Genomic DNA, 16,389 nt, shown 5'->3' with positions numbered 1-16,389 from the left:
GAACCCCCATACATTCTTCTCTTGCCAAACCCCTATGGTGACCTTCAACCCTACGCACTGCGACAACGTTGTAACTTCCGTGAAGGGTGGCTACGGTCCTTGTTAATCCGGGAAAAATGTCGGATTACGGCTCTAAGTTTTTTTTTATATTTAAAGTGTTAGTTATTAATGTTAGTTTTTACTTTAGTTAGTCTTTAGTAAGTAACCTTACTAACTTATTAATTGACTAACTAACTTTGAAACTAACCAACTAATTTTTAATTTCATAGAAGTATTACATTGTATAATTATCGATATCAAAGAAAAAATGTTACATTGCTTTCATTGTAAATGGCAAGCAAGAACAATCCTTGTATGACGTTTTGATCCACACCATAGATCCAAGAGCTTATGAATTTATTGCTATTGATATGTTCTTGAAATCATAGATAAGTTATCAACAAAGAATCATATTTTTTGGCATTTATGAGGATTGGCCACTTTTCAAGGAACTAAAGCCTAAATGTATAGTTAACTAAGCCTTATGAGGCTGCATGTGAAGCTTAAAAAGTAAATAAGACCCCAAGATGAAGAGTCCAGCCTTGTATGATGGTGCCACTTTCTTCTACTATGGTGATGGATGGGCAACAATCACCTTTGCTAATCACATGGACACTGATATCCAATTCAACTTCTCAATATGGAACAATCTCAAGACAGCAATGACTATGGTAGCCAACAAGGAGTGTGATGACACCCACAACTTCAACCTCGTGAAGATGATGATTACAACAAGATATTTGCTGCCTAATGGTGACAGATTCTCTGCTTTAGCAACAATGAACTCCTCCCTCTATAGCAATCGATCCTACCCCTATACTCTATACTCTAGTCCCCTCATATAGCCATGGCGGTCTCCTTCTGAGAAGATGGTGATACCCCCTCCATGCATTGTCTTAGCCTTATGATCATTCCTAGCCATCGTGGCCTATCTCAAACTTATGATAATTCAACCAAAGCCCCCCCCCCCCCTTCCCCTCCCTTTTCAATGTTGCAGTTGGATTATTGGTCTAAACAATTTGCCACCTTTACCAAGCCATGCAACCTTCCTTGAAAATGATGATCAATGCACAAAAGATACTAGCTTTTCCAATCTTACTCCTCTTTTTTTTAATAATTATTTTTACCTAAATTCTAAGGTATATCATCCGCATACCCATTATCTCATAGGTGAGCCTCTTAATACATCATTACACATTCCAACATGGAGCCTTGGAGCCTTGCCACAAAACTTATACACCACAAAATTTCTCCAACTTATGCACTTGTACAAAAGGAAAAGTTTGATACATATACCTTTGTGAGACCTAGATGTAGTATTATCAATTCTTTAAGGGAAAGTTTTGTGCTTATTTAAGTAGATATAGTTTTGCTAAAAAAATGCATAACAATGTCAGCTCTTGCACCTTCACTACCATATATTTTCCTTACATTTCCATCTTCTATTGCCAAGCACTAGGTTGGTACACCTTTTCCTCAACCCATACAAACTCCACAATAGTCTTCAACACTAGACTTGCTCTTCCTAGTTTTTTCCTTTATCAGACAAAGTTGGTACAACTGCATTTTATTATAAGTCTACCTATACTATTGTTGCCCCATTCTTGGAGGTCTTTGTCAACTCGACACGCTCTTTAATAAGTTGTGTTTTGGTGCCTACACGCTCCGTTTGGTGGTTACAACCCTTGGGATCTATCTTCGATATGCCCTAAGCTTGCTTCCATGAGAGACATTGGCTATCAAACGACTTTTCTTTTTAGCATCTTGAACATCCATTCATTGAATTTCAACATTCATTCATTTACTTTACGCTTATCTCTTTTTATTGTTTATGTTTTTTTTGTTTTTGTCTTGAGTTATTATGGTTTACTCGTGTTCATGCATTCTATGTTTTCTCTCGACAACACATCTTCACATTGTATTAGAGTGAGAATTTTACTAAAGAGTATCATCTAGCTATCATAGAGACTTGGTTTGTACAAGATACACAATCAACACATTACCAAATCACAATAGTTGATATTTCTCTCTTGGAAAGCTACAATATACTCTTTGGCTTCTTCCTCACTAAAGGTTCTAAAGAGATATTATGGCCTCAAAACACATCATTTTTTCTTCATCGCCGATACAAGGCTTATGTCAAAAGTGAAGCTCAATGAATTCATCCACATATTAGATATGCTTGCTACTATATAAACACTCTTCGGAGCCTTATGCATCTATTAGAATTAGTTGCTAAGGCTGACCAGAAGATACCCGACATATCAATCTCAATTATGAGTTGCAAGAGTTTTTATTAAGGAAGAAAACGATTTAAAAGTAAAGTTAGCCAAGTCTAGCTGACATGCCAAGTTTACCACTATTGGCTCCAAGAAATTAAATGATCATGTCACATTTTTCTTAAATAAGCAACCTCTTTAATACTTCTATTTTATGTAGCATGTTACTTTGTTAGCTCGGTTATCAACCTTCTATGAGTCGAATGCTCGTTCTCGTGTTATGCAAGGCTACATAATCAAGTCCATAAAAATCTCTCTTTTTCATTCTCACTTTTAGAGGGAGCTCTAATATTCTTTTTTTCAACGGGAAAAGAAAGAGGTGGCAATAGCTGTCAAGATGAGAAAGCATAATAAAACAAAGGTAACAACCTCTCCTTAGATTGAACCAAAGATAAACAAGTGCGATGCTAGCCACATCGTTAGGTTAGTATCCTCCTAGCTCCCTTAAGATATTCTAGGCTAGTTTAGCATTGCTTCACTCTTTAGTTTCTTACGTTGATTGTCAAATCATAATTGCTACACCTTAACCTAAACGTACTAAAAGTGAGTATCTAGTAGTTAGCATTAAAGAACCACCAAAAGATGTCTTTTTAATTCCAAACAACAATCCATACATCTTTTGCCAATTTCAAGAATTGTAACACATGGAAAATCTGACAAAAAGTGTGTTATTCTATGTATTTATATTTCTTTTTAAAAAAAAGAAAAATGCTGTTGATAATTATGTGATAAACTAAAGCTTTAGACTACTACTTTGATTGTCCATTTTCTTTCTTTTTGCCCTATACAACAAAGACAAAATGCCACTTAATTGAACTTGCAATTCTTGCTAGCACACAATGTTTCCATACAAATATTTTCCAACATGTAAAGTAGCAAGTGTACATGGCGGATGATGCAAGCTTCTAAGGGGTTTACTATGCAATTAAGAGCGATCTCTTAAGTTTTCAAGTAACAAGAAGGTAGCCCTTTCATAAAGGCACAAAGGAATACAGAGAAGTTGTTGTTGGGATTGAAGGCCACCTATATCTAGCCACCTACATTTCCTAGTACTTACCGTCCACACCCCTCTTCATTGCAAATAGCCGTCGCCTATCAATATCACTTTATTCTTTATTATTTATATGACAATAGATTAAGAAAAGGTAAATCACACATTGTGACTATTTGACTTATTGGAGTTCCCATATATAATCTTGCTTCTCTCTTGCTTCAACTTGTGATTCCACTCCTCCACCTTTCAACTAGCATTAGAGCAAACATTCGAGGAACTTCAACACTGCATTCGACTCAAAAAGAGAGTTTAACTTGAAGCTTTTATGGCAACAATACAACAAGGTATTCATCAATCATATTGAGCTTCCCTTCATCAAGGTTCGTACTAGCATTGTCCAAGACCTTCCAAGCAGTGTTTTCGGCCCCAACAAGCATGCTTTGTACTCAGCTACAGCACTACAAGCCTCTAGGACAACCAACACATCCAAACCCTAGGAGAGGAACAAGGTTGGTGGCCATCTGTACCATTACTGTGCAGCTTGTATAAGTCACATTACTTCTAACAAAAAAGGAAGTTAGGCATGGAAGTTACCTCCCCTTAATAAGTTCACATGGGTACTTTCACGATACAAGAAGACAGGGATTGCAAAACTAGGTTACAACTGAGAACAGGGAAAGGAAATGCACTGCTGATCTACATTTGCATATTAAGTCAACCACTGCTGCAAAACCTAATTTACTTACGCTTTGTTTTATAACATTGATTGTCGTTTCTATCAGCAATCAAGAAGCAGACTAAACTTTTTTACACCGCCAGCTATTGTCAACAGAACAAAAAACAAATTGCACCAATTCCTTGGGCATAGACATCTTTCACATACTTATAAATCAATCAAATGACCTTGCAACACTTCTCTGTGCAAAAGCTTTTGATATACACAATGCGATTCGTGAATGAAAAATCAATTTTCTGGCTGTTCATAGACTTTTCTGACTCACTCTAATGAAATACTGTTGCAGCATCCAACAAGCACACATTCTAGTGGTGAGGAAAGGCTCACCAGCAACTGGTAGTGCATTCAAACGGGTGTGCGACATGAGGCCTGCATTCCCTCCCAACTTCTACATTCATGTAACATTGACATGCTATGTGAGAACAAGTACATGTTAATCCCAAGGCCTGCATCTGATGTCAAGCCAAACCACCATGTCTTCCTTAGGTGTTGCACATGATGCCAGTTATGGAGTTCCAATGCTACTTGCTGCTGAGCCATCTGCATCTTCTAAATGGAAACTGTGAAAACCACGTCATCAGCCTACTTTAAGCTGTAGCATTGGTGGCCTTATACAATCCTTAGGCACTCTGCTGATGCATGATTATCAATTTGTTGAGTTGTTGTGAGCATTAGGAGCACGATGAAGATTATTTTTGATACCATTACTATGCCTGAATAGTTCTTATATACCACATCCAAATTGTGCCTTTGACATCCAGAATCACAAACATTTGTGATCGGGACTCTCTATGAAGATTGCTAATCAAGTGAAGCACCTCAAATAATGCCTGAATTGGACCATGGATCATCATTACTCGTCATAATCAAGAGCTCCAGAAACAATGTCAAAGAACTATATACAGACAGCAGGCTCTTTCAGGAGCTTTAAAACTGACACGCCACCTCTATTTCCTTTCTGAATACGCATTTCATTGTCCATGTACAAGAGATCACTCCAGCCATGAATAGGCATGGGCAGGTTAACCGCAGTGCATCCATTGTCATCCATGCCCGGGTTCAAACCTTTGAAGATTTTCATCCAAGCCTCCATATCCTTCTCAGGGTATCTTGGCCTCAAGCCACACGACAGAAACTCGATGTTGAATCGGTTAGGGCTGGCAAGGCGAAATCGAGCTCTGTTGATGATCAGTCCCTGCACAGGAGACGAGATCCCATCCGGTTCACACACAGAGAACTCGGTGATGAGGTTGTACGAGTCTCGGCTCTCGACGGCCACATGCTGGTACATATTATACAGGGCGACCTGCAAATCGACGGGCTGCAGCATGTTGAAGGTGGCTGCCCCAAGGGTGGTCTCGGAACCGAGGTAGCCGAGCTGCCGCTTCTCATCATCGTTCCGCTTCTCTCTGAAATTGGCCTTTACTAGGACGAGGGCGCCCATTACAAGTTCAGGGTGCACGGATACGTCAGGGACGGTGCCAAGAGCTTGCAGAGATGAGACGAGGGCGAGGCAGGTGTCATCGAGGGCGCCCTCGACGGCTTCGATGGCATCAAAGAGGTCCTTCTTGAGCCGGGAGGCGGTCTGGACGTCTGCAGGCGACTGAGGACTGATTGAGGGAGAAGAGGAGCAGGAAAGGGCGACCCTCCTGACCGTGCGATGCCGAGACAGGTAGTGTGAGATAGGGTTTCTCCTGACGACCAACAAGGGAGAACACAACCTCGCAAGCGATTGACGGTGGGAAGGAGAAACCCCAACGCACACGGCACAAGCTCTTTCCATGGCCTTGAATCTAATAGACTAGCAAGGATTCAATGCTCACTCTGCATTATCTCATCACATCTTAATATAGGTGAAAAATAAAGGAACCTCATCTATAATAATCCCTCGTGAATAGCTTGCTCAATGTTTTTTAATGCAGTTATTTTGGCATTTCTTCACTAATTATAGATACGTAAAGCTTGCTCCATGTTGATACATCATAGCATGATGACAAAAATGGTAAATAGATATGCTCTATTGCAGTGATGGTTGTTGTTGGCACTCGAAAGTTGTAAATGTTGGAAGAATAGATCAAGGGCTATGTCTCACTTGGCATTTTCGGGGTGAAAGGAGCCCCTTTCTTGCTAACATCATGTCATACACGTTGTGATGCACTTTTGCAAAACTCAAAAACCCCCTAAGTTTGCATTGGGTAGCTAGATTTTGGGACCTTATTTATATGTGTGCATGTGCACCAATGTTTATACAATCATTGAGCACACACCTTTTGCACAACACATCAAGGAACTCTATCGCTAATTAGGAACCCTAGATAGAGTAAGTTAGGGGTTAGTGAGTTGAGGGGTAGTAAATGTCTACAACAAATTGGGCTAGGGTTTTTTCATCTAACCAATATCTTCATCAAAAGTGTTGTGAGGTTGGGGGTGGAGCAGAGTCATATTTTGGAACTGAGAGGTGAGGTTCCAAAGTGTAAAGGACTTAAGTTTTTTTTCCTACTCATTTACTTTCTAAAAGATTTTTACTTGTAATCTTAAAGGGATTTTGCTTGAGATGAATTCAAGAGTGTTCACGTATCAACCTTAAGGATTTACTCCAAATTAAGTCAATAAAATTTGTGTATGCATCTTGCATAGAGCACTGAGCACGAACTAAACACTATCCTTCCTACTGAGCATGATGTATTTTGAGGCACATGATTCATCAATTGCATAAGCATGTGTCTTCTTAGATTTGCACAAGGGTCATGCAAGTGCATTAGCAGTGGGGCTAGTGTGAGGATTAGATTTCCTTTTTGATCACCAATTAGGGATGTAAGAGGGTACAGGTCAAGCATAGAATTTCCTCAATAATTCAAGAGGTGAGAAAGAATAGCACATATATCTTTATATATAGATGTGACTATACTTTGCTTTATGACCCCTTGTTTATATACATCTATATACATATATGTATATTATTAAGTGTGTAGGTGGCCTAATATAAATTGGGATCATGCTTATGTTCCTCTAAGTATACTTATGTGTCTAAGATTATGCTTACTTGTATAGGGCTTGTGTAATTGTGCTTGTGTGCATTATACATATGAACAAGGGCAATCAATATTATCTAAGGAGGGCAAAAAACGAAGCGAAAAGAGAAAAACCATGTGAAGAAGAATATTATAGAAGGTGATGGAAAAGAAGAAGGCATGTGAGAAGAAGAAGGTGGTTGGTTGTGCAAGAAAGGAGGAAGAATCTAGGAGCAATTGTGAGATTGACTAGTACAATGATAGGGAGCCCAAGATGGGCCTATTGAGCCAAATTTAGAAAAAAGAGAGTCTACCTACTTTTACTGGTCGTGGCTAGCTATTCTACGAGAGAATATCATACACCTTCTTAAGGGTAGCCACTTTGGAAAATGAGGATGATAGAGAGGAAACCAATATAGCTTCAAAAGCATACTATTTATACTAGTTTTGCAAGGTTCCAATTGAGAGCTTGCTAGCTGAAGCTGTTATGATTTTAGGAGGCAGTCATCATTGAAACTTACCCAACCCTAAATCGTCGGGAGGGTAGTGTGGTAGTCATCTAGGGATCTGATCTTAGCCATCACCATCTGTGCTACTCCTGAGTGTATAGATTTGGTGACTAGGTGTTCCCTAGGTCTACCTTACAAGTGAAGCGCCTAGCCTCAGTCCACGAAGATCAACATGTAGGTTCCTAAATATACAATTACAATCTCTAGCCACATTCTAGTATCGAGCTAAAATTGTCACTATTGCACGAGTCATCAAAGACTCAAGGCAAGCAAGCACCACATTTGGTTCAATGGGAGTGAAAAACAAGGGGAGTTAAACGTTAACCCCTTTGCCCATAAGGCATAGTCTCACACCAGCCACTTAAAACAGTGCTACACGGATACTAAGACTTGACTCTAGGATGGTCACAATCTTATGGCTCTTTCCTAATTTTTTGGGAAAGCTACATGGCTAATATGATCCACCTAACCATAGGGTGGTTTTGTCAAGAAAATGATCCACTTGCTTTCAATTATTAACATGGAGTAATTCAGTTATCTAAGCAAGCATACTATCACATTATGAAACATATGAAAACAAATTCCTTAATTAATGTTTACCCTAGGTTTGTTGTCGCAATCTTAAATACAAACAAAAAATGTCATTTTAAAAAAATATGATATTAATATTATTATCATAATTACAACTTCTCTAAAAAGGAAACCAACCCAAAAATCAGGTGGCCACTCTACTCTATTCATCCTAAGCCTTCCAAAGAAACCACATTGGGCTCGTATAGGTTTCCTTCCCTATCAAAGGACTAGGATCCAGACTTATAACCTTTGACTAGAGCCCTACTAGCTCTCATTCGTCATAAGGAAGAACCTTCCTATACGGATGACCATACATACCTAAGCAATGGTCAACTGCTCCATGCAGTTTATTTATAATTTTCGGTGAAAAGTATCATAGGCATGGATCTAGGGATGGCACAACGCTCCACTGTTTGAACAAGCCTTCTCATTGGCTTCTCTTGATGCCATTTGCAACTGCATGAATTGAGAAAATTGTGCCATAAGTTGAGCATTAGATTCTACCAATTTATCAATAAAAGCCTAGGTTTGAGTAGTTGAATCCAACAACTTATCAATGGAAGACTTCGTTTGATCAATAGATAAAACCATCTGCTCCATTATTGACAAAATGGCCTCATGTCGTTCCTTATGTCTTTTTTCATGGGCACACAAAGTATTATTGAGTATACTGACTTCTCCTTGTTGTTGAAGCTCTTCAAGGCTCTCTTGAAATGTACTATCCATCATGGGATCCCTGATTTGCTGAGCATAATCTTCCTGGACCTTATTTTTGCCTTTATGTCCTGCCATAATAGTGCAGTCTTGCACCCCCTGTCAGAAAAATGGCTATAACTTTTGCTAGGGAACTCTGATTTTAGAACTTTTTAGTGCAAATCTAAGCTAAGAATGCCCTCTTTGAGATGAGCTATAGCACGCTATAACAAGTTTAGGATAGAAAATTATGTAGTTGGATTTCTGAGTCTGAACTGTCCAGTCCTGCACCCTATCTAGACTTGTAAGTGCTCTGTTTTGACCCTATAGTGCAAGATAGTAACCCCAAATGGCTACCAAACCTTGCAAAAGGGTATATAGGACCTATGGGTACCCTATAGTACCTATACCTGTGCTTCAGTAATGAAGGGTGTACTTGTAACCACTTGTAAGTACCCTGTAAGTGCCCTGTAAATTCCCTATTTTACCCTGTTTTGGTCCTGTAGGTACTTGAGCCCTTGGAAAGTCTTCAATCTTCAATTCTCCACTCGTTGTACCTGTGTGAGGGATAAAACGGCATGATAGGCTCCCTACACGGACTCCGAATCACCGGGAGGTGGGCAAAGTTCCCCCCGGGTCGGTTGGTTGTACCCCTTCGGGATCTTCGATAGTGAGGGAGGGTCACCTCTCTTTTGTCCCACTATCTCCCTCGGCATCCACCTTTTTCCTCGGTGGGAATATCAACATGGCAGAGGCTAGTATTCTAATCAATCAACATGATATGCATTTTTGAAATATTCATTCAGCCTTTCATGAGATGCAATTGAATGAGATTTTGAAAATTTGGGATAGGAGAAGGGTCTTACCAATGCAATTCAGTGACTCACTGATTGCTAGTACTTACCCTTTTACAATATTTCAACTTGGGCAAAAGAAATTCAGCCAATCAATTGGATTAGAGTAAACAAGTTCATCAATCAATGGATTCAGTCAATGGGATTCAAGTGTTATGCTGAAATTTCAGATTGAAGCCTCTAATTCACTGATTGGAACTAGTATGCATAAAGCAAGCATTGCATTCATGAATAGATGGATTCAAGCAAAGGTTGGCTAAAAATTTGATGAATATTGTTCAATTCTGTAATCCCTCAATCAAATGGATTAAGCTCAGCAATTGGATTAATGAGAGAGATTAAGAATTGAAGAAGAGTACATTTGACATGGCTAATGATGACTTGATCAATCTTATATGCTTGATAGAACCTCCAGTTGTCCAATGTTGGTAAAATAATCCCCAATACTTGTTTATCCAGCACTTAGGAACAATCTTGGAGCCTCAAATGCTTGAAATTGAAGCATTAGACCCGTTTCCCCCAAATTTCTGCTCCATAGAAGCTCTTGATCTTCAATCTTTAACCATTTTGTGCTTAATCCTTGCAATTTGTTGAAGAGTCCTTGCTGAGATGATCCCACGGGTTAAAAGGATGAAGAATCTTCAAGAAATTGTTAAGAAATGAAAGCTTGGGCTAAAGCTTTCATGGCTGCCCATGGATTGTTCATGTAGGGTTTCAAGAGAGTGAAAAGATGAAGAATATAGCCCTATTTTAGAGTAAACACACCAGGAAGTTGAAGAAATCACTGCCAAGGATCATTTAGAAGCACCATAGTTGAAGATTGACTGAGGAATGATGAAGAACAGGACTGGAAAAATCAACGCAAATTTCGGGCTGCTATCCAGTCCACATGGCTGATCATCCAGGCCATAAAATAGTACTCAACCTATTGCATTTGATGTCTAGAGTGCCATTATGCAAGCCATTGTTGATGGAGAGCAAGGATCACTGAATAAGGAAGAGATCTCAGCCAGAAAACTCCATGGAAGCTTGGGCAGAGCTTGGAGAAAGAGGAAAGGAAGACCTCTTTTGAAAAGTAACTGTAGTTTAGCCTCTAACTAAGCCTGGTTAACCATCCTTTACCCTAGTTACCTCCATTTTTGCATGAAGTTTGATGACGTCCTGCCATTTAAGCCATTATCCGCCATATCTGACCTTGGATATCTCCAGATGTAGTCTCTTGCTAACTGTAGATGATCTGCAGCACTCCACTAGTCACTGTCTTGTACCATTTTTGTCTGAAATTGATTTTGAAATAGGAAAATGGGACTGAAAATGGAAGAAAAGAATGGATCAAAGACTCAAGCTCTGATACCACTTGTCAGAGAGAGAGAACTAGGGAGAGAGAAAGAGGAGAGAGAAGATTGCAGAAGAGAGAAAGACTGCAGTAAGAGAGAGAAGAGTGACAAGGAGAGAGAAATACTAGATTTAGAGAGAGAAAGACAGGAAAGAAGGGGAAGCCATAGAAGCTGTGAGCAAGATGGGAGAGAAAGACTGTAATTGTATTATTGTGTCAAAAAGATGTGAAAATTTACATCTCCTCTCCTTTATACCAATGTCAGTGTGACATGGCATAATATCAATGTTATTAACACTAATTTGTTATTTCTAGCTTCTTACAATTTTCAACATGAAAAAATGTGCAAATTTTCTTATTAAAATTGAATCAATGTTAGAAATAATTTTTTTGAAATATAAATAGTTTTTATTAAATTAAAAATTTAATATTAAGTTAGAAAATTCATTAATAAATCAATAAAATTAATAATATATTTTAAAATGGAAAATTAAAAAAATAAATAAATTATAAAAATTAAGATAAACCATTTTAATTGAAATAAAATTAAAATAAATCTAAATAAAATTACGATAATTAAGAATAACCCATTTTTTATTAGAAAAAATCAACACTAACTCATAATAAAATAGTTTAAGTCAAATAAAAAGAGAATTGAGTCATATAAATTCATTTGAGCTTGTAGAGGATATATAAATATATGTAAACGTGAAGATCTCAATGTTATGCATGCAAGGTGGTGAGAATAAGGGATGATTGTGTATGGTTGGTGGGAGAATTTTGGATATGTTATAGTCATCTAGTTGAAGGTGACCACTGAAGTCCATGGCTTAGCCTATTGTACATGTGGACTATTGCAACTAAAGTAAGAGCTTAAGGCCAATTTAACATCATGTCCAAGGAAGAGAAGGATATCTCATGCATTGTTTATGAGGGAGTATGAGATGTTTGGGGGGAGACCTAGGAGGGGAGTGGAGATGGCAAGTAGCTCCAAAGGGAACTATGGCCACAATGTAGCGACCTTGTTTTGAAGGGCTACATTTGTAGCTAGGAGTGTGTTCTTAGAGTGTGGAGAAGCTACTTTTGTTTTTTGAAGATCATAACAAGGCAATTGTAATAGCAAGGAATACTTCATGTTGTAATGTAATGGCAATCCACTTGGAAGGATTTGCTCATATGTGGTGGTGGTATATTAAGAGGGAAAATCAGCAAGTTGATACTTGGGATGCATTTAAAGCACTTATGGTTCAAGTTTTTGTGTCCCCCATAGAGAAAGAGAAGCTCGCCCGATAGTGGTACAGCTTAGAGCAACGTGGCTTGATAGTTCAGGACTACACAAATCAATTTCTTAATCTCACGATTTATGTTGTGTCCATAAGTGATGATGCAAAGCTACATAAGTATATATATGGCTTAGATCCTCAGTTTTATCAGCTGATGTTTCAGCACAGTCACCTTCCGATTTGTTCAAGGCTATTTAATTGGCTGAAAGATATTCTTGTAAGTATCGTAGGGATACTTCAATCTAGTCATAGTATGGATAGCAAAGAGATGTTGTAAGGCAGGGCCAGTTATGATGGTGCAAATATGTCATTTAGTACCCCTAGATTTCCCACGTATCCCACCTTCAATGCCTCAAAGAAAACCAGTAATTTCAAGCCAGCAAACAATGGTAGGGCTAAGAATAAAAAAGGGGATAGTAAGAACAAGAATGCCTTAGCCTTTGGTGGTCAATGATCCATTCCCATGGATTTGTACAAAGAAAGGAAAGAAAGAGGACTTTGTTTCAAGTTTGGGGAAAAGTACACAGTTGAACATGCTTCCAAACTTACAGAAATCCAAAGGCAAGAGTCCAAAGTATGTTAGTCTTTGAAGACTCGAAGGATGACCATGAGGATGCAAGTGCCTTTGTAATCAATGTTGAAAATGATGAGGTTGATGAAGAAATTGGATAGGAAGAGTTCTTTGACCCTGCAGACACCTTTCCTTTTGACCCTGGTGGTCATGTGCGTGTAGATACGAGTGACAAGAATGACTCACATGTTGTTGCCACTATTTGTACTATCTCCCTAGATGCTTGGACAGGATCAAAGAGTCCTAATACTCTTTGTCTTCAAGGCAAGATTTATGGGAGATATGTGTTTATCTTGGTAGACAGTGGTAGCACACACAATGTCATAAATAGAGCAATCATGGACAGGCTGAAATGTTTTGCCACTGATTTACAACGACCATTGAGGGTGCAGGTTGCCAATGGGAGTGAAGAAATTAGTACTCAAATATGCCCAGATGTACATATTTAGCTTGCTGAAAATTGTGGGCAAAATGTAGACTTAATTGTACTTGACATTGGGCCAATAGACATTGTGTTGGACTGCGATTGGTTAAATACTTTGGGCACCATTTCTATGGATTTCTCTTTGCTATATATGCAATTTTTCAGTACTGGACAGCTTGTTCACTTGTAGGGAATCCAAAATAGCAGTGAATATCAACTCATTACATCCAAACAACTTAAGAAAGAGTTCAAGAAACACTCTTAGATTTTTGTATTCTAGTTAAATAAGGAAAATACAGATCAGTCCAGCAATGTGCAAGATAATTCAACTTTAAAGGCTCTTCTTGATGAGTATAGTGATTTGTTTTAGCTACCTATAGCACTACCTCCTAGGAGAGTTGTTGGCCATCACATTGATTTGGAACCACACTCAAAGCTGGTGAATAAGCCTCCTTATAGGTTGTCCAAATGTAAAAGAGAAGAAGTGACTGAGTAGGTCAAGGATTTATTGGATATGGGTTTCATAGAGCCTAGCTCATCTCCCTATGCCACCTGTAGACTTGCTGGTCAAAAAGAAAGATGGCTCATTTAGAATGTGCATAGACTATAGATATTTGAATAAGATCACCATGAAGAATAGATACCCTATCCCCAGGGTGGATGACTTGTTAGATGAGTTGAAAGGGGCTAAATATTTCACAAAGATTGATTTGAGATCCAGCTACCATTAGATATGCATGTGTGAAGGGGATGAGATTAAGATAGCATTCAAGACTGGATCGTGGGCTTTATCACTTCTTAGTTATGCCCTTTGGTTTAACAAATGCTCCTGCCACTTTTCAGAGCCTAATGAATAGAATACTTCAGCCATTTTTATTCAGATTTGTGTTTGTATTTTTTGATGACATTCTCATCTACAGCCGTTCATTGAAAGCTCATTTATGCACATGAGGCAGGTATTTGATGTACTTAGATAGCATTGACTCTTTGCTAAGGAGTCAAAATGTTCCTTCATGCAGACTGAGGTAGAGTATTTGGGTCACATTGTCAATGAGGTAGGCATTAGGGCTGATCCAAAGAAAGTGCAATATGTCAAAGATTGACCTACACCTATAAATACCACCTCTTTGAGAGGATTCTTGGGTCTCTCTTCATTCTACCACCATAGATTTATTCGACATTATGCCACTATTGTAGCTCCTCTCACTAATAGGTTGAAGAAAGAAGCATTTTTTTGGGATGCCATTGCAGATAGAAGCTTTAATCAATTGAAAGGTTTGCTTACTTCAGCCCCGTTTGCCTTGATTTCTCCAAGGAATTTACCATTCAGTGTGATGCCAGTGGGCAAGGTATTGGTGCAGTATTGTTGCAAGAATATGGGGTTATAGCTTTTGAAAGCTGAAAACTTGCTAAAAATGAGATGGTAATGAATGTTTATGATCTGGAAATGTTTTCTATTCTTCATGCCATAAAGAAGTGGCACCATTACTTGTATGGCAGTAGGTTAAGAGTCAAGAGTGACCATAGGGTCCTCAAATATTTCTTATCTTAGTCCAACCTTACTCCTAAGCAACGTAGACGGATGGCCACATTGCAAAATTATGACTTTGACATTACCCATACTTGTGGGAAAGACAATGTAGCAGTTGATTCCTTGTCTATTACCTATTGGATGCTAATTTCAGCAATATATTTCAAAAATTACAACAAGGTCAATGTATAGAAAACTCTCCATTTTAGTTTAAAAATGGGCTTTTATGACTTAATGGAAGGATTGCTATCCCTCACACTTCCCCATTCAAGCAGAAGATCATGTAGGAAATGCATGATCTTCAACACCTATAGCTAGTCATTTGGGAGTGTTCAAAACCTATGACAAATTTGCCAAGAGTTTTCATTGGAATGGCCTTTAGAGAGATGTTAAAGAATTTGTCTTGAGTTGCGTGCCTTGTCAGCAAAACAAGGACAGCACATTAAAGCCGGGTGGGTTGCTATAGCCATTACCTATTCTCGAGGACAAGTGAACTCATATAACCATGGATTTTATTATAGGTCTACCTCTCACCAAGAAAGGGTGGAATAGCATCTATGTGGTAGTGGATAGGCTCACAAAGGCAACTCATTTTATCCCCACTAAAGCCCAATTTATTGCATCACAAGTAGCCAACCAATTTATGAAACATGTGTTCAAATTGCATGGTTTACCACAGGTCATTGTGCATGATCGGGATACAAAATTTATGAGCAACTATGGGCACTAAGTTGGCTCCCTCTACAACTTATCACCCCCAAACTGATGGTCAAACAGAGAGGGTCAACAAATGGTTGGAAACTTATCTGAGACACTTTTGTCATGATGTTGAGCATGCTTGGGATGCATGGTTACATTTGGTTGAGTTTGCCTATAATAAATCCACCCATGCTAGCATTGGAGTTTCACCTTTCGAGGCTTTATATGGGTATAAGGTCCCTCTCCCCACGATCATATTCAATGACAAGATTAATCCTCAAAGCAAGAAATAATTAGACAGGATGCACGCCCTACTTCAACTATGTAAGTTGAACTTAAAGAGAGCTCAAGATCAAATGAAGCTTTATGCTAATGAGAAAAGATGGGACATTGAGTTCCAAGAAGGGGATTTGGTTTTGTTGAAAGTACCTAAGTCTAGGTATGCCACTCTTAAGGATGACTACAACAACAAGTTAGCTCACAGGTTCTATGGGCCCTATCGAATAATCAAGTGGGTGGGTGACTTGGCTTATAAGTTGAATTACCCCCTTCCACCAAGTTTCACAATGTCTTTCATGTGAGTCAACTCAAACCTTTCATTGGATCATCAGTGGATTACTTAGAAGAGTTCCCTCTTATGGATGAAAAGGGCATCATCCAATACATTCCAGAGGTAGTCATAGGTCAAAGGGAAAAGAATTTGTGCTCAAGATCAATCATGGAATACTTGATCAAATGGCAAGGATTACCCCTTGAAGAGGCCTCTTGGCGACCAACTTCAATCATGGAAGAGTTCCCTCATCTTATGGATACTAACTTGGCTGAAATGTAGTCAACAAGTAGCCTCCCAATTCTGA

At 38.7% G+C, this 16,389-nt stretch overlaps 1 protein-coding gene across 1 annotated transcript; it reads right to left on the bottom strand.

Moving 5' to 3' along the window:
* Positions 1–4,260: 4,260 nt before the first annotated feature.
* On the bottom strand, positions 4,261–5,883 carry LOC148012579 (uncharacterized). The gene has a single exon (XM_087669579.1). The coding sequence runs from the start codon at positions 5,829–5,831 to the stop codon at positions 4,944–4,946; it is 888 nt and encodes a 295-aa protein (XP_087525705.1). The 5' UTR covers positions 5,832–5,883; the 3' UTR covers positions 4,261–4,943.
* Between the last annotated feature and the right edge of the window lie 10,506 nt (positions 5,884–16,389).

The sequence above is a fragment of the Lygodium microphyllum genome, chromosome 27, assembly GCF_053477565.2.
Source record: "Lygodium microphyllum isolate KBCC chromosome 27, Lygodium_microphyllum_v1.1.10, whole genome shotgun sequence".
NCBI lineage: Eukaryota > Viridiplantae > Streptophyta > Polypodiopsida > Schizaeales > Lygodiaceae > Lygodium > Lygodium microphyllum.
The sequence above is the reverse complement of the archived record's forward strand: the minus strand, read 5'-3'. Positions and strand labels throughout refer to the sequence as shown.